We start from the raw sequence: 24,038 nt of genomic DNA, 5'->3' as shown, positions 1-24,038 counted from the left end.
GTGTAAATATTAAATTGAGCTTTCTGAAGATGCATCTCAAGCTGTGGAACAGCACAAAGGTTGCAGGAATTTAAATTCAGCCAGTATTGGGTATGTGCTGTAGAATCTATAGTGTATTGATAGCTAATCTCATGTATCTTTAGGTAAACTGAAAAGTTAGAGAAATGAAATACAAAATGCAACTTTTGCTGAATAGAGGCACCAACTGCATGTCCAGCCCTTGTGCTCCCTTGATGTTCCCTTTTTTCCTTGAATAATAGGAGTTGTGGTCTTTATTTGCTGTTGTGAATGCAGACTGGGCACTCCTGGCTGCTCAGTTGATTTACCTGCTGCTCACATGGACAAATCTTGACAAGCTTTCAGTTCTGTCCTTGTTAGTTGGGTGCTGAGACCCTGCATATAAATTTGCCTCAATCCTTGGAAGCTGGTAAAGATCCTGATGTTGGTTATTGGCTGGTGTTCAGCTGTCTCTGAGGTGTTGCTGTTAGTCAGGAACCTTTAAACTACATATTTTAATGCTTTTATCCAGGAGATACATTTTGTGAGAATGGCTGCAGGCAAGGAATGAACAGTGTGGAGAAGTCTGTATGAATGTAGATTAATGTTTTTTATGACCTGACAAGTATATCTTGTGCTCATTAACACTCAAAGTAACTGTCTTCAGTATGTAAATGTTTCGGGATTTTAAAACCCAGCTCAGTGCCCATATTGTAGTGGAACATAATGTAATGTGATTTAGCAGATTGCAAGTTATTATTCCCACTTCATACAATTATTTTCTATTTGCATCTGTCAAAATGAGTACTGGACAGTTTAGATCCTCCAAGAAAAGGAGGTAAAGACTTAATCTGTAGCAAAACTCAGGCAAATATAGGAAAATGAAACTTGATGCTCTTGCATAAAGATGTTTTCTTCAGAACTTGTTGGTCTTGTATTCTGGCCTGGCCTGCTGTCATGCAGTTATGATAAATGCTCTGAGTAAGATCCCTTTATGGGGCTCAAGGAGTTGGGATTCTGCCAAACTGCTGTCAAACTATTTTTGTCCAAGTATGTGTGCATTCTCCCCCATGTAAATAATGTTGGAGAAGTTTGCATTTCCCAAGTTTCAAAAACTAGTGGAAAATTCCCCTCAGCAATTGCTGAAATACTTGAACGTTGTTATTGTCTCCCACAAAATTGTTCCTTGGCAATGCGGAAAAAATAAATGACTGTGGTGCTGGTTAGTGAGTGTTTCTGTAGAGTTCTGTACTTCCTTCATGTCTTTGGGTTTGGAGGAGAACATCCCCCCAACCAGAAAATGCACAAATCCCCTGTATCTTCACCACATGTTTTCTTATCTACTTATTCTTGGTCTTCAGTTCTCTGGTTTCCTTTTCCTTTTTTTTTTTTTTTCTCTGCCCACATATTTTTTTCTCCTTTAATCCATTAGTCTTTCCTAACATCCTTCTTGGCCTTTCAAGTGTGCATTCCCTTGTGTTGTGCTGGCTGATATGAAAGGTTTTAAGTAACAGCTAAAAGGGGAATGATAGATTTACCCTTTCCATTAGAAAGAACTTTTAGGAGAACACAGTGGCAGTGCCTGCTGGAGAAATGGAGCTTTTTGAGCCACAGCTCTGCAGAAAGAGGAGGTTTTTTATCAGCAGCTGTTCCTGAGTACCATCCAAGGGATTTCGTGTTCAACAGTGGCCTCTGACAGATAAATGTGTTTTCCAGTAAAGGTGATGGTTGCTTCTCCCACTTCAGATCTTGTCTTTAGATTCCCTGTCAATAAAGCTCAAAAAGTGCATTACCTTTTTCCTCATTTATCAAGCAAAACGCTATTGCAGTATTGTAAAATAGTGGTAACGTGAGGGATACGAATAGAATTAGATTTGAGTGATGATTGTATAATTTAATAAGATTGGACTTTAATCTGTTAAAATCACTAAGAAGCTTCAGGGACAGTTTTCATTCAGATTTGGAATTGTGTCATGGAAGTGGCTTTTGCTGATTCTTTTATTTATGTATTTGAGAATATCATGAGTAATGATTTTAAGTTATTTTTCCTTGCAGACTTGGTCTGTGCCCCAAACCCTCTGGGTCCTTCCTAAGGATCTTTTGCAGTTCCCCCCATCAGCAAGTGCTGACCTTTATAAACGGAGATCACAGGATCAGTGTAAATGCCCAGCAGCTGCAGAGCAGCACATGACTATGGTCATTGTCCTCCCTGAATTACTGAATTTCTTATTTTAACAACTTCACCAGCACAAAAAAGACCCATCATACAGTCACTCCTCTCCTACACAAGGAAATCCTTTGTTGTTTCAGTAGTTTGGGGGAAATTTATCTGTTGTTAGCACGTTATGGTAACATAACTTCTCTGTTTGGGTGCATTGCAAAATGATTTCCGTGGGCTGGGAATCTTTTGTTGCAGTTTGGTTTTGCAAAAAGAGGGGTGGAGGTGTTTCTGCTAAAGTTGTTCTTGAAATGCCGGAACTTTGGAATGACTTTTAGGGTTTCTTGGATAACCTTCTCGATGTTTTTTAAGCCAAATGAAACAATTTAGAAAACTGAAGATCACTGACGTGAGAGGGCAGGTGGTGTCATTACCCTCTGTAACACTGTTAGATAAAATTTCTGCAGCTGCCACACATTTTCAGATTCAGTAACAGAGTGAAGAATTTTCACTTGGTGAAGTATTAACATTTCATTTTCAGCAGTGCAGTGTTTGTCTGTAACAAAATAACTTGAATATCCAGTACAAAAAAGAAATTTCCTTAGAAATTAGGAAACTAAAATTTTACGTACAAGGAGGGTTTGTAGTAATGCAGTTTCTCTTTCATTCTGACTGTTGTCTGAGAATAAAACATTAAATATTTGAATCTAAACTTCTGTTTTGGGCTATGCCTCAAATCCACGAAACAGCCAGTCTCCTCCTTGTGCAGAAATCACTGTGTAGGTTGCTGGTTTAAGCAGTAAATGTATTTATCTTCTGTTGGTTCTAGGTTTTGAATGTTCAGTACCTTTGACAGCCAGAAATCATTGTTGAAAGTCTTGGTGAGGTTCTCCAGTTGCTGATAATGTGGTGGTTGTGCTGTGAGAAGCATTTGCACTTCTCTTGGGTGGTTGTGAACAGTGAGCAGGGGAGGTGGCACCACAGGGTGTGAGGATTGTGAGTTTGGCAGGTTGTACAGCTAATCCACTTGTTTGAAGAGGAAAGCCCGGGCACATGGTAGGGATCAGAAAAGCAGGAGGGATTATTACTCCTTACTATGGCACATGGCAGTTGAGAGAATGATGTGTTGGAAAACTCCAGCCAGTTCCATGTCAAGCAGGACATGAAAGGAACATCAGGTTTTGGGTACCACACGTACCCCAAAGTTTCCAACCCTCCTCCTGAATAACATGACAGCTTATTGGAGTTAGAAAAAGGGCTCGTGGCTGAGCTTCCTACAGAGATCCACTTTCCAAGGAGCCCTTTTTCCCTGTGCCAGCTGGTGTGGTGCTTGGCTGAAGTGCCTTGCAGAAGGAGGCAATAAAGTTCTGAGGCAGCAAATGTCCATCTGTACATTTGCCCATCTGCAGGCTCCAGACCGCGGTGTCTGAGCTAGAAATAGCTCCGAGTTCTGAGCCGGGGGCAGGTGGGAGTTGCTCCAAAGATCTGGGGGCCATATGGATATTCCAGCTCCACACAGAGCGAACGGCTCGTGATGGCTTTGGGTAACTCACGTGATGTCCTTGTGCTTCAGTAAGTCCAGCTGGAGTTCCTGGCTGAAAATTAATTGCTGTCTGCTCAAAGATGTCTTGGCTTAATAATTTCTAGGAAGGAGATGGGATGTGCTCAAAAATGCATCGTCCCTGCTGTGCAGAGCTTGGTGGCTTATAGAAACCTCTGCCTTGTGCATTCTGCTTTCTATATGGTAGTGGTATAGAACCCAGTGTAAGCAAAAAACCCAAACATAAAGCTGCTTCAAAGAGTATGCCCTGATTTCTGTTAATAAAAGAGGTAATCTGCTTTGGAGCTGAGCAAAGATGAATGACTTAATCTTTCCTGAACATAAAAGAAATGCTAATTTATCTAGGTTTTTCAGGGTTTGTAGTGAAACTGGAGCTAGATGTTGGAGTAAGCAAAACACAGATAGCACTGTTACTATGGCACCTAAGAAAGTGTGTGCTGTCTGCTGTAAGGAATTATGGCACTGAAGAAAATGAGCATTCAAATAAATTTTACATTTCTGTGGGTGGAAACTTTAATAATTCGAAATGTGGCAGTAATTTCTGGGTTGTTTTGCATAAGATAGTTACAACTTATTGTTTTGAGGAATACTGGGGTGCTCATTCAGCTCTCCCCACTTTCCCCACTGTGCTCAACCAGGTGTTGGTAAAGGTGCCATTTTACTTGCTGTTGACATTGGTGAATGTTGAGTGTGCTGAATTTAAGGTTCTGATGTGCAAATGGAAGCAATTATCAAAGTATGTTGTGTGGCAGGTTAGGAGAAGGGAAACTTCTCTCCCTTGAATGACTATTGTAGCTTGTCTTCTGCCCCATTTATCATCTTGCATTTCTGTAATCAGATGTCAGAGACAGGAGTAACATCGTGGGCAGAGCCAGCACTTACAGGCCTGTTCCAGCAGGGCTGGCTGGTTTGTTTGCTCTTTCTTTCACTGCACAGAAATTAATTGAATTTAATCCACATGTAAGACTCCTGTGTTGTAGTGGGGCCGTTACACAACACGTTAAACGATCTCCAACGGTGATGGTGCATGAAAGCAAACTCCATTGTGGTCCTCCACTGAGCCCTTAATTGTGGGTGATTGAAATGTCAGAGCTGCCTGTAAGCAGACAGACTGTTTGCTCTGCCTTGGCTGTTGGTGATTAGGATGTCTGTGCTTGCTGGGAGCTGCACAGCCCTCCTGTGCCTGCCTGGTGGCTCTTCCCAGCATCCTACACATCCCACTGTGGTTCTTGGGGATGAGGTGAGAGCACCCTGTGCTACATATAAAAAATAATTGTGTGCTTGAGACACCGTCCTCATCTCATGCTCTGTCAGATCGGTGCCACCTCATTTGGGGCCTTTACTGCCTCGTTCTGTTCCTGCAGTAAAGTAAAGTAACTTCAACAAAAGCTTGGATAAGATTTAAAACTTTTATGTACGTGCTGTCCTTGGTTTTCCAACAGCTTAAAAGCCTGTTAACAAGTGTTTTCTTCTCTAGGGATGGATGAACGAAATTTATAATTACGATCCAGAAACATACCATGCCACGTTGACTCACTCTGTGTACGTGAGGCTCGAAGGAAGCACCTTGCGACTCTCCAAACCCAATAAAAACATCTCTAGAAGAGCTCTGTACAATGAGCCAAAGCCTGATGTCACCTATGTCAGCCAGAAGATTTATGAACTGACAGAGAGCAGGGTGAGTGTGCCTTATTTATACCTGATTTAAGCAAAGAACACTTTGCAACCTCTTTTTAACCTTGAAAGTTTTTTTCCGCTCCTCTATTTTCATGTTCTGTCATTATGTAAACAAAACTGTTGTCGTGACTAACTTGCAGAAGGTTGTGCTGGGGTGGAAGATGGAGCAGGATTTAGAAAAAAGCCCATATTTGCACAATAAGGGAAAAGCATGGTTTTCCTCTGTCAGTTCAGAGCAGAAGGTAACTCATGGGAGCTCAGAGACTCGTTCCCCACACACAAGATTACTGCAGGACTGTTCTGAGGGTTACACCAAAATTCATCATCTTTGGTGGTTGTCTCTGTCCCAAGGCAGCTCAGACAACATTTGCTTTTCACTCAGTGGGGGAACATACATTGTATGGGAATGTGAAAGGGGAGAGCAAGAGGTGGCTGGAAAGCCATGACTTGCTGTAGGTACCCCCTGTCCAGGGAAGGAGATGGGGATTTTTGCAGTTACAACATCAACAGTAATGCTGGGACAGTTTCCCTGCGTGTTGTTTGCCTCCCTCAAATCTGTGAAGAGTTGCCACATGAAGTTGATTCCACTGGCATTGTATTAAGAAATACATCAATAGCTTATTATTAACAGAATGGATTTTCTTTATGTGCTGCATCAATTGAGGGCCTTGGCAGTGCAGATGGGGGAGGAAACCAGGCTTCAGCTGAGTGTAGAAGGGGAAGGGGCAGAGGGACCATGGTGACAGTGAGGAAAACCTCCCTCCATTCCCTTGAGTCCATATGGGAAAGGACTTCTAATGCTCAGTTTCATGAGATGGGCCTGAAAAGTTGAGTTTAAAACACAGTTTAGACTCTCATTATCTACTCCGTGCTCATAGAAACAAGGTTCTTGGTTTTTCTGGTTTTTCTCTGTATCTATGAGAATAAGATCTTCTCAATGAAAACAGAGTTTCTAATCCACATGATTGTATAAGCTGCTCAGATGGCCTTTGTTTTAATTCCAAGGCCATGGCTGTCACCAAAGACCTGGTGATAGCAGTGGGTTGGACATCCACCAGCAATGCTGAGTCAGTTAAACCCAGCAGATCCAGTGTGAGATCTGTATCTCTTGCATTCCTGTGTGAGTATCAAAACATAGAGGGTACAACTGAAAAAAAAAAAAAGTTAATTTAACCCTTTCATTTATCCTTCAGATCTCCCTGGTTCCCAAGAGTCTGGCACGGAAACGAATTTGGAATAAGAAATATCCAATTTGCATTGAACTCGCTAAACAGGAGGATTTCATGGCTAAGGCCCAGACTGAGAAGGAGAATGCAGAGGAAAAGTCTTCTGCCGAAAAAGTGGACTCAAACAGTGAAGAATCCAAGAAATCTCAGGATGGGGCAAAGTGCAGTGGCCAAAAGGATCAAGTGCTTTATCTCTTTGGGAGGACAGGGAGGGAGAAGGAGGAGTGGTTCCGCAGGTTCCTCCTCGCCTCGAGGCTGAGGTCTGAAACGAAGAAGCCATTGGGTCTGTGTGGGAGCAAGTCAGGTACTCACATTTTGTGTTCTAGTGTAAGAGTCTGTTAAAAGAAACAACCCAAAGTTATGTTTTGGTGAACTACAGTGATCTTTAAAGGCAAGAAATACCCAGGACACTCCTCTGCTCCTTATCTTGGCCTCTCATTCCCACCTTCCCACCCTGCCTTTTCCTCTCTTGGCTGTACACTTGGCTGTATGCCTTCAACTGTTACTATTTTTAAACTATTTTATATGAATGCACTATTTTTCAGTGACTGTAATAACTCCTGTAGTATTTGTAAGGATGAATTGTTCAAACTACTTTTTTCTCATCAACATTTGCAGTATTAGACTCATCTCTTACTACCCATCTTTCCTCCTCCATCCTTCCTTCCACTCTAATCTCCTGTAAATGATAAAGAACTTTCTCATGGATTAGTGTCACAAGAAAACACATTTTTCTGTTTATGAAGTCCTGCACTAATATATCTATCTATCTGAATATATATATATCTAAACCACCAAACGTGTTAGTCTATAGTATTGATCAAGTGTTTGAAAAATAAATTTAAAACCATCCTCTGATATAATTTTAAACCCGAATGACTCATACTTTTCTGTCTTTCTTCTCTAAGAAGCTTTTAAAAAATTAGTTAACATCATTATTTCTGGCATAAAACTTCTTGAAATGCAAATGCAAAATTAAGGGCTAATTAAAATTCTAATAGTTACATGCTTTTGATAGTACTTTTAATTGTAACAACCTATAATTAGATTAGGAAAAAAAGTTTAGTCATAGGTACATTTTAATCACCTGACTTTTATTTTAGGCGTTCCCAGCAGGGCTGTTGGGAATTCTGCCATGTGTTGTACATATGTGAGTGTCCATATTTAAATATGCTATTGATCAGCTGACTCCTCCAGTCCCACATCCTGCTGAGTGCTGAATCATCCCAAGGATTGGCTCATTTGGGTTTAGGACCACCTGAGCACATGGGAGTGGGATTTACTTTGAGCCTTCAAAATGAGAAAGCACTGCTCTGAACATTGAGGTTTTTTTCAGAATAAATTATATCTGCAAAACAACTTAGTTCCTGTAGTGTTTGATCCTACACTCTGCTATATGGCTGTCAGATTTGTTCTCTGTTAAATGGGTATTATTCCTTTTAATTTAGGGATCCTGGCAGGACACGGCAGGGCCGACAGTCAGCCCGGAGCTCTCACGCACAGCCGGAGCAGCAGCAAGGGGAATGCAGAGGAAATCACAGCCCAGCCCAAGCACAAGGACCTGGCTGGCAACGTGAGGCAGAAGATGCTCCTGGACTACAACATTTATATGGCAAAGTGTGTTCCACAGGAAAAGAAAAGCCCTTCAGGTAGCCCAGTGCTCAGTGCAGACAGCAGCCCTACAGCTGTGAAAAAGGTAATGCTTGTCCTCCAGAGGATACACCAGTAACGATGTCTGCAGCTCCTACTAATCCCTTGGCCTCCTGGAGTGCAGTTGAATCACTCAGTAAACAGAACCTTAATATTCAGTACAACACTCTTAATAAATGGGTCCTTAATGTTAAGTCAGATAACCATTCATTTAAAAATGTAATTCCTGTCGTGCATCTTGGTTTCCAGACTTTCCTACAATGTCCAGAAAGGAGCAGGAGGCCGTGGCATAGCATACAAATAAACACAACTTGTGGTCCCCCAGGAAAGCAGTTATTCTAGCCCCCAACAGCCCCTGAAGCAGTGAGGAATTCTCTGCTGGATGTGGCACGTGTCAGAAATCCTTCTATAAATAGATGAGCAGAGCTGGCAGGAAAACCTGCGTCACAGCAGAACCTCCTCACCCAGCAGTTCTGGCAGCAGGAGGCTGCAGCCTTGGGGAGCAGAAATGCCAAGAAATGATGTTCAGAACTGTAGCATCTATCTGCCTGTCTTAGAAAGCACTGCTTTTCTACTGGCTTCGGGAGCTCTGCCTGGAATAGTGAAAGGTGGTGAATTCCTCTGTCGCTGCAGGCACTTGAGAGACATTTAATGTGTTGTGTTTCCTTCATGGAAACCTCCTGGTTTTAATGAAATACATGGTAGTGTGTGTACACACCCAAAGTTATTTCAGCTGCCTTTGCTTCTCTGTGTGTAGGCAGTGATGCAGCATCTGAATGTGTAATATTATAATATTTCCAGGTGTTTTGAGATGGTTCTCAAGTAAACCAAGACATAATCCTCTTGGATTATAAACAAAACCTTTGATGCAGCAGAGGAACAATAGTTTCCTGAATCCTGTTTACAAACATTGAAAGGGAGAGTGTGTTTCCCTGCACTGTGTTTGTTTATCATCTGTTTGTGATGTTTCTGAACTGGATTTAAGGATGTAAGATGGGGTCTTGCTTTCCAATTTTTTGATAAATCAAGGGAAGAGTAGGGATCTGACTGGGAAGAGAGAGTGTCTCTGCTGCAGGCACATTTATAAGTCTGCCCGCTCTGGGTTTATCTGCTTTTTCTGCCAGGGGTTAAATTACATGCAGCTTTCTCATTTCATTGCCAGAGGTCAATCTATATCTGTGTGGTCTCGTTCCCTCTGCTGCATGTCAGGATGATGACAGGCCCATGGCAGCACAGCTGATGTGTTTGTAAAGCTGCTCTCTCTGCTGAGCATTTATGTTCTGAGCTGACCTGGGCTCCAACACTGAACTTCCAGTGTAAAACGGGCCTTTTCTCTCCTTAGTTTATAGAATTTATAGGGTTGAATAACCTGCTCTGTTTTTTCCAGTTGCCAGATGCCCATGAGGAAGCTGAAGAGGAAGAACAGGAGGCCTGGGTGAATGCTCTGCTTGGAAGAATATTTTGGGATTTTTTAGGAGAAAAGTATTGGTCTGATCTAGTGTCAAAGAAGATCCAAATGAAATTAAGCAAAATAAAGGTACCTAATCCAGAGACTTGCCCCACACACTCCTTGTGAGAGAAATGAAACAAACAGTCTTTGAGTTTTAAAACAGTACAAGAAAGACTTACTTCACACTTACATGTAAAAGACAAGTAAATAAATGTGATGTAGAATTCCACTTCAGTCTCACATGGGTCTCAACACGTTAACTTGGCTGCTTCACTTTGAAATGAGCTACAGCTGGATGAACTATTTGTGTCTGTCAGGTTTTTATGTGAAAAGTAGAAGTATTATTGCATGTACTTCAGGGATAAATAGAACTGCTTATAAATGATGAAACCTGCTTTGGGAAATAGGAGATTGCTTTTAAGGTGGAGGAGATAAGGAAACCACAGTTCCAGTGTGTTCCTGTGTGCCTCAGACATGCACTGCTTGCAGGACAGGTCATGGGAAGAGCTGTGTGTGGAGTGCCAGGATGCAGCTTCCATGAGCTGCACGAGCTCAAAAGCTGCTTTTGAGTGACTCCTGTGCCTTCCCCTTGCATTCTGTAACCCTTCTGAGCAGCAGAAGGTAATCACTGGCCTGTTCAGCTCCTGGTATTTGGGGAGGAGTTTGCCTGTTCTTAAAGGCAAAGGAAGATGTTTTCTTGCTGACAAAAGCTCTGGAATGTAGCTGCCAGCACCAGCTATGAGATAGTGTTGCTTGTGCTTTGGGAACTGAGCAGTAACCCAGTTCTGCCTTGTTCCCACAGTTGAGGCAGGAGACCCAAACACCTCACTGGAAACATTTTCAGTGGAACGACTGGAAATGGGTATATTTTAATGGGTTAAAACACTGGCTGTTCACAGGAGATAGATTTCCCATGAATTAGAAATTTAAGTAAATAACTACCCAAACCATCATGATTCTGTGCCTCTGTTATTCCAAAACTGTGATAGAGATTTACAAGTCAATGTGCTGGGAAAGAATTTGTCAAAAATAAAAGTGGCCGAGACGTTGATACAACTGCAATGATAAAATACCTGCCTGAATTTAAAATTCAAAGAAGTCTTTGTTTTTTATTCACAGTGAAATAGGATTTACACTTCGTTCTTGAGCTTTTTACATGCTTTGACTAAAAAGCACGCTGGAGGTTTAAGATCAGCATCCGAACTTCAGTATAGTTTTAGAAACATTCCAAGTTCAGATGCCGAATCTCTCCCTAAATTATTTTGAAACTGATAACTGTGAAATTCTAGAATTGGAAGAAATATGTGCAGTTATGTGTGTTCTTTCACTGGTGACACTTCAGCTCAGTCCATTCCTTAAGTTTTCCTTTCCTCTCTCAGGAAATGAATGTTTGGTTCCATAACATGTATTTGATTTTTTTATCTCCTGTCCTTTCAGCTACCCTACTTCATGAATGAGCTGACTCTGACTGAGCTGGACATGGGGATAGCAGTGCCCAAGATCCTTCAGGCCTTCAAACCTTCTATTGATCACAGAGGTAAAATACAAGCTTCCTTTTCTGGTTTTGCCAGGTTCCTGCCTTTTTACCTGTGGAGAACAGGATTTTGATCTGGTTATCTTGTGGATGTTTTGATCAGAGGAAGATACATTTAATAAGAGCTGAGGAGATACTGAGGGGTCTCTGTGTGAGGCTTGGTCTAAAGTAATTCTGTAGCTATGGAAGTGTGATCATGTCTTTCCATAGGCAATAATTACTGAACTAAACTAATATTTGCATGCAACAGAGATGCTGCCACATATCTGATCCTCTGCCATGGACTGCAGAGAGCATTGCACATCTCCTTGAGACAGATCTGATTCTGTACCACAGCACAAACCAGGTTTGGCTCCCCAAGAGAAGTTCCCCTGTTCTGAAAACAGGGATTCAGAAAATATAATAACTTGGAGAACAAGAATACAGTGTTGCTTTGAAAATAAACTTCAAAATACAGCATCATTTTATGTCCTTACTATTAAATATGGATTTTTTTTAAAGCTGAATCACTTTCATATTGCTGCTTTATGAATCATAACTGTTTGTTTTCTGTTCTTTCTGGCTTACATATGGTCACAGGAGTATATTTGAGGATCCTCATGTCACTTAAGTAGTCTCACAAGACAGAAAAACTTGGGATAATGCTTTTTAGCTTTAAAAGTATTTATTCCACATGCTGAGGAGAGCTAGATGCTATCTTTTCTCTAAGACATAATCAGAGCAGTTTTTAATTTTAAATTGTGTCTGAGTTTCTCCACTCAAGGTGCAGAAATTTCTAATTGGCATAAAGGGAAATACTTCCCTGGAGTACCTGTTGTGGTGCAGCTGTGCATTGCATGGCAAGCAGCTTATTTTTGTTTTAAACTGCTCTTTCAGCTCTTAGGTGAAGTTACCAAGATAATTTCTAAATGGGACTAAACCCAATAAATTGGTAGTGAGATGGTAAGGATTTAATGAAGATAGTTGGTACAAGTGTTAAAACCCTCTGGAGAGGCTCTAAATTACAGGCCAGCAATGAGCCAAACTTCAAGTCTCAGTAGCATATTTGGAACAATAACAAACATGGACAGAGCAAAGTTTGAGTGGATAATGAGCTCTGTGCCACTCAGATCACTGGCTGAAAGCACGAGGTGAGTGAGCACTAACCTTTCCCTCATAAAACTGAGAACAAAACAGACTTGGGGGAATTACTAAAATCCTCTTGGCCATACACAATGTTAGTTATGTATCCAAATGCTATTGTTTGCCCTTATCTCCTTGAGACGTGCAAGTCTTTGGGGAAAAGCTTTATCTATAAAACAGGGGGTACTTTGCTCTCAACTTCTGGAAAGTGTGTTTGCCACTGAGCTTTATAAACAAAGCGTGTTTGAAAAGAGCAAAGTGTTTTTTGTTGTCACGAGGAAGAAAATGTGTCTTTTTTTAAGAGAAATGAAAACTGAATAGATGGAATAAGCTGGAGTGCAATCAGTATTTAGGGAACTAACACATATTGCTGCTGCTTGTCATATGCTTCCTGCGTGGGACAGCAGGTTCTCCAAGTACTGCTGAAATCCTCCTGTGTTCCCAGCAGCAAAGTGACTTCACTGTTGGTACAAATTTTATTTTGTGTTACAGAACAAAAAACGTTTTAAACTTGTTACATTTGTGATGCTTGCCAAGTGGTTTCATGGTTTCTTTTTAAACAAACGTTCGTTTCAGGGTTCTTGTCAGAGTGTTTCCCTTTGTGTGGATTTAAACATTTCTTGAATTCCTTTCTCTGTTCTCATAACTTCAGTTGTAACCAGAGGCTGGAATTCTAAGTCATGAGATGGGATTTAGGAGACTTGGCTTCGATTAATTGCTGAAACAGCAATGAGATCAATTAACTCCTTCAGTTTGTTGTTCACTTAAACTGTGACAAGGAAACATTTATGGGAGAATTGCTAACCCTTGTAACTTCTTCCACCCTGTTGGATGACATGTGAACTCTTAGTTTCTAAGAGCTTGCAGTGAATAATTACTGAAATAACTTGTTGTGTAATTATACTTAAAAGGACTTAAATAAGGGTATGATAATTGGAAATGCTTGTTCTCATAAGGATAAATGCATTTGTTGGTAAGTTGACCTGTGATAAACCACTTGGTTTATTGGGGAATATAGGGGGAGAAAGCCCTAAAATTTCAGGGCAGTATCCAGAATGAACATTTCTAAGATCTTTGGGGTTTTTAAGTGTTTGAGACACTCAGTCATTTGAGGTGTTTTTGAGCCATTTGAGCCTTTTGTGAGGCTTTAAAATGCAGTTACTAATTGTGAAGTGCTTTGCTCCATCCAGAGATTTTTTTTAACCCATGCTTGATTACAAGGAAAATATTTTTTATTTTATGGCTTCTCTAAGTAACTCAGTTTGTTAGCAGGCGATGTTAGAAAAAAAATCTTGTTTGTGTTAATACAGTCCTATTTGGGTGACAGCATATGCTGTAGCATTACTGTAATTCTCTCAAGGCTAGGGAACCAGAAAATTCTGAATAAATTGTACCATCTGCCCAATTCTTCCCTTCCTCTCCCTCCTCTCCCTCCCCTTTTCCCTCTGGAAAATGTGTATGAACGTTTTCTGGCCAGAAGGAATTTTCCCTCTCAGTAATGGCATCCTTTGCTTAATTTGATCTACTGTTAAAACAACACTGATGATTGAATTGTGCTGACTCATTGATTATCCAAAAGGTCTGTTTAGCTGGTTTTCCTTGTTTCTCATGATCTTACTGCTGCTTTCTCATTGTAAAGAGGAAAAATATATATATAAGGTTGTGTTTGAGTTGTTGTGTTTGGTTTTAGAGCAGTGTTAGAAACACTGTGTGAGGGAAAAGAGTGATTTGGGTTAGTAAAGCACCAGCTTGCCTTCATCCTGCTTCCAGCATGGAACCTCACAGGGGGTCAGTGCCCTGGCCTTTGGGAGCTGCCTGGATTTCTGTGAACAGAAATGGTGGGATTAGGGACAGTGCTGTTTTTCTGACATGTTTTTGCAGAAAACAGTAGTTCTTTAACTAATAAAATGTGACTTTTACAGATGAATCAAACCCAAAGAGTAATTATCATTAATTGCTTCTGAGTAAGTAAATAAAAGTAGAAGGTGTCAGTGGTTGATGTGCCAGGTACTGGTTTTGTGCAGCTGCAATGTCTGGAAAAGGAAGATGCATAATCTGTGTTTATTGGCATCTGATTTCTAGTATCTGAATCACAAATACCTACAGCTTTGTTTAGTCCATGGGGCTGCAGGGGGTCACTCAAGAGGCAGGACCTAATCTTGCAGCTATTCCAAGACAATTCTTTTGGTGAATATTCTGCACAACAATAGGATTTAATGTAATACTGCACGTCTAGAGTTGTCAAAGTAGTGACCCTGTTTGCTGTGAGTCATGAAGGAATGCCTGTAGCTCAGTTACTGAGGGAACCTTGTCATACTCCTTCAATCCACCATTGGCAAAACAAGAGGCAGCAGGTTGTGATGTGACACAAGCAATATTGCTCTGGGATTTCAAGTTGTGCTTTGTTTGGACAGCGTCAGTAGAGGAGTGTCCCCATTACTGTATGGCTTGGAGCAATGCTGTAAATAGTTTTGAAGTGAAACCCTGATTGTATTCTGCGTTCTTTATCTCATTTCAGATCTCTTAAGCAGTTTAGGTGTGTGTAAATCACACTCCTTCTCTTTAGATTGCTGTTTTTCAGGGTGGCTTTGATTAACATCTAACTTTGTTCTGTGAGCTTAATATGAAGAGAAAGCTGGCTTTGTGATTGTTCTTAAAGTGACATCTTTGTGTTGTTTATTTTAGGACTGTGGGTTGATTTGGAAATGTCCTACAATGGATCTTTTCTAATGACCCTGGAGACCAAGATGAACTTGACCAAACTCGGTAAAGAGCCTCTTGGTGAAGCCCTTAAAGTTGGTGAGATCGGCAGAGAAGGGTAAGGGATGGCAGTGATGGAATCAAGCTGGAGCTTTCATTGTGAAAAAGTGGGATTTTCCTTGTGTCTGAGCAGCTCTGGCTCTGCAATAGATTGAAAGGAGCTGAGGGGGTTTCATACACGCGAGCGTAGAACGTGGCCTTTCTGTGCAGCTTTAATGTTTGATTGCACCGTTGAGAATCATCTTAATCAAAGGCTTTTGTGACACAATTATTTTTTATATATTTTAGTAGGATTTAAAATGTGCAGCAACTAAAATTTAGGTTTGTCTTAGGCTTGATTTGGGGTCTTAGTAATGCTTGAATACTGGAGATACACACATGCAGAAATGGAGGTAGACACGTGTAACAGGCTGCTACAGCATGGCACAGCTACAGCTGTAAACCGTGGAGGAGTAAACAATGGGGAAGATAAATAGGCTGTAATTGTTAAGTAGAGACTTTTTCAATAGCTTTATTGCACCATGGGAGTAATCACACCCCTGCTTTAGTCTCTATTTTTCCTCATAGCCCACTTCTGTTTCCCTGCTATGTGTAAGTGAAATGCCTTACGCAGATAAACTAATTAAAAACCACTATACAGTAACTTACCTCTCTTGTATTTGTGCCTTCCCTCTCATTTTTGTGATGTTGTTGGAACTTTTGAGTGTCATCAATCTGTCCATTTGTATTAACCTGGTGAGTGACACCTGTCAGATATCCCTCCCATCAGCTGCAGAGTGTTCATTCTTTTTGTGCTGTCTTCTCTTTGTACTTAAGAAATCTGCAGTCCCTGGACAGTAGGTGGTCTCTGATTTAGTGTGCACAAATCGAGAAAATAGTCTCTAAATCTGGCCATTTGTTTAGCTCTGAATAAAATGTTGTGGTCTTTCACAATGAAGATACTGGATGCTTTGTATGCTCATGTCATAGCTCTGACCATTTATTCTGAGATATCTTGAGGTAATACTTACAGCAGCCCTATATTTCAGTGCAGTCATGACAAGAAAATAAATGTGAAAAAAAAACTAATGGCTGAATGATCTCATACACTGGTGGTAGAAATTCAGAGGATTTAAAATCGACCCAGATTCCCATTGTCACTGCTTGAAATAAATATTTCTGAATTTACATCAGTGTAACTGGTAGGTGCAAATTTTTCAAAATCCCTTTAATCCTGCCCCCCCAAAAAAAACAGGGGGATGGATAAGGAACTGTCTATACAAATCAAATTCTTGCTTTCCTTCCCCCATCCCTTCAGGATTTTCTTTGTGTATTTTCATATCTGCTCAGTGCAGAAATGGCCTCAGAAATAATTAGTGAACGCATTGATTTCATATTTAAAAACCAGTTTGCTGCTGGCTGAGCAATGGGCCCCCAGCAAGGCAGATGGAAGTGCCTGTAGCCAAGCAACCGATTGCTTGGAGGTATCAGCATTAACTGCTCTGCTCCCTGCTCGGGGCTGGGATGTTTCAAACCTCAGGGCCAGGTACCAGCTTTACATAAAGAAGCAGCCTAATGTATTCTAGTTTAAATGAGGGTTTTTTTGGTTGATTTTTTCCCTTCAATACAATGGATATTATAAATAAATAAGCAAAGACTGAGAAGTACAGAACAGTTTGATTCTCGTCCATGCTTTCCATTGTGTTAGCTAATTTTAATTTTACTGCCTTTTTTAATTATCAATTGGCAGTTGCTGTGACAAACTGTTCTGCATGTGTTTGCATCCATGATCATGTTGTGAGTAAGTGAGGAATGTTGGTTGCTGACACTCATTTGTGTCCCTCCAGAGCCCAGAACAAACCATCTCTTGAGAGGCAGTAACCACAAACTGGTGTAAGAGAGGCACCCAAGAGGGAGGGGGGAAACAGTTCTGGGCTTTAACTGTCCATGGATGTTGTCAGTGTAAAGGGAGACAAACGGATCTGTGTTGCACTTACTGTTTGAAACAGAAGTGAGACGTCCTGAGATAAGTTTGATAATGCCCTCTCAAGAAAACAGAGCTCTCAAAGAGGGTGGGAAACTATTTAATTGCCAGTTTTATAAAATTAATACAGCACGGGTTCTGCCATATAGGAGATGAGGCAAACTCAGGCAGGTTAACCCAAATTTACCACAGCTTCTCACCCCACCAGTCCTTTTGGCTGTGTTGGAGCACATAAAAACAAGCTGACAAATGGCAATTCATAAAATATTGTGCAATCTGCACGGGAACAATACTGTAGCTCCAAAGTGGGTTTATTCTGCCAATGTTTGTGTCGTATAAATGGTCCATTGTATGCAGAGAGCCCCTGAAATCTCACTCAAGCTTATTTATTGTTGCTTTGTTTAATGCGAGGAAATCCTGAGGTCTGAGCTGGTCAGTGCTTGTGAGGCACCTATAACTAGGAAATAAAACACCTTGTTTAAGGTGACACCTTTGAGAGCCCTGAGAATGCTCTGGGCATGCTTTGAGCTGGGTGGTACAACCTGCACAGGAAAGAGAAGCGAGGTCACACCCTGGTAGAAAACGTGTGGTTTGAGTCTGACCTAAAAACGTGATTTTCTCCCTGAGAAGCAGCTCCAGGGTTGCTATTTGGGCCAGTGACAGGAACCATCCACCCCCCCCCCCGTCCTCGGGGAGATGGCTCAGTTTGGTGTGTGCCTTCACTCTCTGCAGGTATAAAATGCAGCTCTGAGTGAGAAGAGGTTTGCAGTTCTGATTCCATACCCTGGTTAGGAAATTCTGCAGTGTAGAGAGGTCCTGGGGTTACTCTCTGGTTGGGAAGGAGTCCTGTGCACTGGGAGCTGCACTTGAGCTGTCCTTTTTCGTTAGGACTTCATGCAGCAACCACCAGTTTGTTCTGTGTACAGAATATCAGGCAGTAGCCTCAGTCCATGCCCTGTGTGAGGTTATTAAATGCTTCAAATACACTTCCAAGAACACACACACACACACACACAAAGAAAGAAGACACAGCTATAAACTGTATTCTGAACATGCTGTAGAGAATTACAGTGCTGGGTATAGTCCCCAGGGCTAAAGCCATATGCTTTTGAAGCTTGTGTTGTGTAACTGTTTTAGGCTCTTGCTTTAGAGATCTGTTCATACTAAAGTGTATCCACTGTATCCTTCCCTCATTTTAATCTGTTTAAAAGATTTGAAATTTTTCCTGTGATTGTACCTAAATTCTTCCACGGGTTTAAGTCTAGGAATTAGTTACTACCGGGTGGTATTTTGTACCCTAAGAGCTGCCCTTGTTTGATTTTATTACTTTACTTTTCCCCCGTGACATTCAAAGGTTGTTTGACCTGTCCAGCCTCTATTCTGCTCAACCCATGGAAAGCCACGAGCAGCAGCAGAGATGCTTTCAATTCGAAATTGAAATTTTTGTCCTGAATTATTTTTTTCAAATAATAATTATTTCAAATAATCTCCGCATTTGATTTGAATGTGTAAAACAGCCACCACCCTGCCAACCTCTTTCATGCAGGATTATGTTCCACTGGGGAAAACAGATTTTCTGGTTTGAATGTAGTTCTGCCAGCCTGGCTTCAGAGTGGTTTTGGTTTTGTTCTTTCAGATAGTGCTTACAAAAAAGAGGAGGGGATAGTTCAGAGTCATGTAATGTCAGCCAAAGCTGTACAGGATGAAAAGCTATTTCAGGATATTACATTTGACCTGGGAATTGCATTGTTTCAGTTTCAGGCCAAGGGCGTATTGTCTTGCAGACAGTGATGAGGAATCCTCCAGCGCCGGCTCTTCAGAGGAAGATGATGCTCCTGAGCCGGCAGGAGAGAAGCAGGTGACTCCAGGAGCAGAAGGGTGAGCTGTTTAATCCTTCCCTCCCCCCTAGACCCGATACCTTGCTGAGTCCTGGAGTGCTCTGTGCCCCACAGAGTGTGAGGATATCCCGGCAGGGAAGCAAACACAAGTGCAGAGCAAAGAGCAGCAGTGGAGCCACGTGCTTCCAGCAAAGGGAGCTGCTGTGCCGGGTGCTGTGCTGTGCTGGGAGCACTGGTCACTGCACAGGGACCTGTCCTGAGCTCCACTGGCCACCTCCCAGTCTCTTCACCATGAGAGCCAAGTCATGGGGCCAGAGCACCTCTGGGGACCTTCCCCAGCATGTCCTGCCTGGTAGCAGAGCCAGGAACAGGATTTTGTGTGCGAACTCGAAACACTGTGTGCAGGGTTATACCCATGCTGATCCTGCTGATCCATATTTCCAGTGTGGTCTTTTCTTATAGGAAACAACTGTTCTCAAGCCTCGCTTTCTTCTCAGTTTTGTGTTGCTGGCTTTTTTTTTTTTTTTAATTTTTAAATTTTTTTTTATTTCTGGAGCTCTCTGAGTGTCTGGGCTGTGCAATACTGCCCTCTGATGCCATGCACGAGTTTCAAAGGATGTTTCCCAACATCAGTGTTGCCACGTCATTCCTTGTTTTGGCTGCTGTTCTGATTTTTGGCTTTCTGCATCTGATTGCAATTGTGCTATGCAGTGAGAAAGCTGTAGTCAGCCAGAAATGTCTCAGACAGTCACAGTGTTTCCTATGACTGAACACAACCCTGATTTTTACAGTGAATGTACCAGAAGACTCGTGACTTATTCAAAATGTTCCAGGGAGTTTCCTCAGTTTTATTCCTGTACACTTTTGAAAGCTGTGTGAAGAGTTGTAGAGATTATTGCATTTGATGCATTTAATATCTTCTAAAAATTCATAGATCATATAGAGAGCTCTTTATCAAAGGACAAAGAGAGAGAATGAAGAATTTTTATGTAGAATACTGAAAGAAAGAATCTGCATTACTACCACTATAGAACCTGATGACCTGATGAGAGAGTAACTACTTTCTCTGGGTAAAAATACAGCTAGTATAAAATCCAAAAGTTGAAATTAATTCACCCTTTTTATGTCAGCTGAGGAGTTTCTTGCCTTGTGTTGTGCTAAGGAGAAAACTCTGTAAAAGTCTGTGTAAGAATGTGAGGGTTTTTGGTTCCCCCCCACCCCAACAGGAAAATGTCATTTCCTTAGGAAGGTTATCTCTGGTACATAACATCAAGAGCCATAATTAGCTATGATATGGTGTGTGGAAAATACCAAATATGCTATTCTTGGAGTGTATATTTCCAACATGAGATAGGGGTGAGAAAAGACAGATTCAACCCTTAAAGAATCTGTTTTAGAAGCCAGGAATGCCTGACACGTTTGCCAGGAAAAGCCCTCTTCTTGCAGTCATAGTTAACCATTTTGGAATATCATTCCACCCACTGCTAAAACTGTTTTCCTCTTCTTTATCAACACCTTTATACTCATAAAGGCTACAGTATTTTAAAATGAAAACCTTTCTGTTCAGCACACACTGTCAAATAATTAGACATGATAGTTGGGCCTTCTAAGCTGATGATTTGTGCCTGTCTTGGTGCATCAGTGTCTCGACAGTTTTGTTGGAATGGTAGTAGACAAGGTGTCATTTCCCATGCCAGCTTGCTGGCATAAGTGATGGAAGTGTATTTGCAGTTTTAAAAAACGTTGTGTTTCCAATGCCATGTGGGAAGGAGTGTTCAGCCTGAACAGAATTTCTGCCAGACACTTGTAGCTGGCAGAACACAGCTACTGGGTGCAGGCTCTGGTAGGTGCTGCTTGGTCATGCCTCTGTTTGGAATTTTTACATCAAAGTGTAATGGTTTAATAGAAAATCCATGGCTGTTTTAGTAGTTTAAGAAAATTACCTTACTGTCCTTTTTTCTATTCTCTATCTAAAGGTATGTTGGAGGATCTCGGACAAGTAAGCTCATGAGAATTGTGGATAAAATTACCAAGTCAAAATACTTTCAGAAAGCAACAGAGACTGAGTTTATTAAGAAGAAAATTGAAGAGGTCTCCAATACTCCATTGCTGCTAACAGTTGAAGTCCAGGAGTGCAGAGGAACACTAGTGATTAACATTCCACCTCCACCCACTGACAGAATATGGTAAGAGGAACTTAGTTGCAGGGATTGCAGATGAGAAAAAAGGTAAAGTCTGGCTGAAGTGGGTTCTGGAAGAGAACAGACTAGTTGTAAATGAGGTAGGAATTGCTATTAGGAGGAAATTGAGCTACACATTTAAATATTTGCTTTGTTGGAGTGTCTGTACTAAAACCTGCTCTGTGCTCCCTCCCAAGGTACGGCTTCCGAAGGCCTCCCTACCTGGAGTTAAAAGCACGGCCAAAACTTGGAGAGAGAGAAGTGACTCTGGTTCATGTGACAGATTGGATAGCAAGGAAACTGGAGCAGGAGTTCCAGGTATGTTTCCTTTACATCCTCATTTCATTGATGATAGTTTTGAACTATTTAATTTGAAGTTAGTTGGTGTCCTCTGCTGCTCCCATTCGTGGGACAGATGAAGGTGAAACTGCCTTCTGTGATGGTCTCAAGACTGTGTGTAGGCCTGGGTGAAAATGTATTTTAGCACTGGTCAGAATAATTTTAGAGATAATAAGCCATTTGTTTGAAATAGATACCATGATAGAATTTGTAGTACTCAAATAAAACCATGATCCTAGACATTCTTAGATGATAAGAGCGCCCAACTGTTTTCAAAAATGAAGAACAGATACTAAGAGAGGTACTAAAGTGTCCTGTCACTACTTCATTGGAAATAATTTTTAATAATTACATTGACTGTAGTGTAAAATAGGAAAAAACCTCCAAATACAGGTAGGATGGGAAGACTGACCAGATGGATTCTGGACCCCAACTGTACAATCGACCAGAAATCAAACCCACTTATTTCACTAAAAGTGCAGTGTGAAAGTACGTGGGTTAAGAGCTGAGAAAGCAAGAGAGTGGGGAAAGGTGGTGATTTTTTTCTGTTTAATTTAAAGGAATTTGCAAAGATACTGATATTTCTGAGCTTCGTTTACAACTGTAACACAACAAAATGGCCTGAATTAATGGGCACTGCACTGACTGGAACAATGCTGAACTCGAGAATCTTTCAGCTGAAAATTTGTTGCATTTTTTAACTAAACAAATTGGAAAACCTAAGGTTTCAAGTGACATATGAAGTTTATTGATTTAATTGTGTCTTTTTCACAGAAAATCTTTGTCATGCCAAACATGGATGATGTTTATATTCCTTTAATGCACTCAGCCATGGATCCCCGCTCGTCCACGTGCCCTCAAGATCTGAGCACGGAGGCCTCTGATCAACCATGACATGTGAAGACTCTTGCAGTTTACAGTATTATAAAAGTTATTCTCATGGTTTTATAAACTGTGCTGTAGTTCTCATCCTTAACTTGTGCCACTTTCCCCCCTCCCCAGGACTGTGCCCATACCTTTGTGCTCACTTGCCTGGTTATTGTTCCCGTGTACTTCAGCTCCACGAAGTTCCATTCCATTAAGCTGTTGATTTATTTTTGTACTGGCTGCCATCAGGATTTTAACTGGGAGGCTGAAATGACCTGTTCTTTGGGGGAGGGAGGAGGAACTGAAATGTAATAGATCAAGGAGCTCGTTGATGCACCTTTTGTTCAGCTTCTGTTTTCGTGCTCTGTTAATGTGCATTAAAGCATTGAAAAGTTGTTTGGCAGCAAAGGAACTGCGTGCCAAATGGGGAAAAAATCCTAAATAAGGAATGAATTTATAAAACTGGAAGAATATTTTTCTTTCTCAGGCAGTTGGAGGTGTAGAATGAACTGTTTTATGTTCTTTCACTTCTGCAGTCAATAGCTTGTGTCAAGCAATCGAAATATGAAACGCTTTCAGGATAAAAGAATGTAAATTGGATGTATAGGTAATATTGTGATTCAATGGGGTATATACATATTACTTTTTTCATACAGAACTTGTGCTTTTTTTGGGAAGCAAGTAGCCATAAAACACAACTATCAGTGAAGGTGGGACTGTCAGATCTTTGTAAAACGAGGAGGAAAAAAGTTGGTAAAGCCATGAGACCAAACCACAGCAAGCCGCCTTATAGTGAGGTACAATCACCTTGGTTCCTGATTAATTCTGAATGTTTCTCAAGACATGAGCACACACACAAAATGCCAACACTGCACATTACCAGGAGTAGTTACCTTACTGTGCTTAGAGCCTCTTGCTACGATGAAACACCGAGTTCTTTCTGAGGAGTTTGTTGCTGTGAGTCTTTTCCATTGCACTGTGTTTACACCCAAAGCATGGGCCCAAATCCTCCTGTTACAGCCCCAGACATCAAATCCCTTGGTGTTTGTGGGAACAGCTGTGGCTGACAGATTTTGACCCCCATGCATTGGTTTTTAGGAATTCAAGCGTTGCAGTTGTTCGAGCTGATCATGATTAAAGACTCTTTCTGCTAATTAATGGCCAAAACTAAGGGGGAAGGGGGAACTGCCTTTTATTTCAGTCAGGTGTAATGATTCAAGGCTAAATGTATGCAGTAAATGCAAGATTTGAACACTACATATCCACTCTTTAACACATGTAATATTTTTCTGATGCTCAGTGTTGCCAACTGTTCATGGATGTCAGAAAACGTTTTAGTTTACAAAGAAGGTGAGTTTTGGCTCTCCTTTTATAACATGATTTGCTTTTTTTTTTTTTTTAGAATTTTTTAAGAACTTTTTTGTACGTTGTGTTGTCACATTTTATGTAAATCAAAATTTCCATGTATAACTTGATGATTTACCATCTCTAAATGAAGCTATTATATTGAAGGTTTTTTAAACAGCACCTTGCCTGAAACATAAAAAAAAAGAAAATTAGCATTTAATATATTTAAAATTAATTCTATATTTGAACACCTATTTTGGTTACCTTTAATTGAAATATTAGTAGGTTATATTTGTTACCTGAACTCCTCCTTGACCATTCCAGGCTGTGTATATTCTGGGGTTTGCTGATTCTGTAGGCATTATTTGC

The 24,038-nt window shown here is 41.0% G+C and overlaps 1 protein-coding gene across 3 annotated transcripts in view; it reads left to right on the top strand.

Moving 5' to 3' along the window:
* TEX2 (testis expressed 2) overlaps window positions 1–22,401 on the top strand; it is a 42,110-nt gene extending 19,709 nt beyond the window's left edge. For all 3 annotated transcript variants that reach the window (XM_027691798.1, XM_027691797.1, XM_027691796.1), the window contains exons 3-12: window positions 5,194–5,394; window positions 6,587–6,923; window positions 8,068–8,315; window positions 9,657–9,806; window positions 11,157–11,256; window positions 15,061–15,193; window positions 18,854–18,976; window positions 20,913–21,122; window positions 21,314–21,434; window positions 22,230–22,401. In XM_027691798.1, the coding sequence (XP_027547599.1) occupies window positions 5,194–5,394; window positions 6,587–6,923; window positions 8,068–8,315; window positions 9,657–9,806; window positions 11,157–11,256; window positions 15,061–15,193; window positions 18,854–18,976; window positions 20,913–21,122; window positions 21,314–21,434; window positions 22,230–22,349 (1,743 nt within the window). In that variant the 3' untranslated portion in view covers window positions 22,350–22,401. The remainder of the gene's footprint in view (window positions 1–5,193; window positions 5,395–6,586; window positions 6,924–8,067; window positions 8,316–9,656; window positions 9,807–11,156; window positions 11,257–15,060; window positions 15,194–18,853; window positions 18,977–20,912; window positions 21,123–21,313; window positions 21,435–22,229) is intronic.
* The last annotated feature ends 1,637 nt before the right edge of the window (window positions 22,402–24,038 follow it).

This window comes from Neopelma chrysocephalum, unplaced genomic scaffold (assembly GCF_003984885.1).
Source record: "Neopelma chrysocephalum unplaced genomic scaffold, ASM398488v2 Primary Assembly neopelma1_84, whole genome shotgun sequence".
Taxonomy (NCBI): domain Eukaryota; kingdom Metazoa; phylum Chordata; class Aves; order Passeriformes; family Pipridae; genus Neopelma; species Neopelma chrysocephalum.
This window is presented reverse-complemented; position numbering and strand designations above follow the sequence as displayed.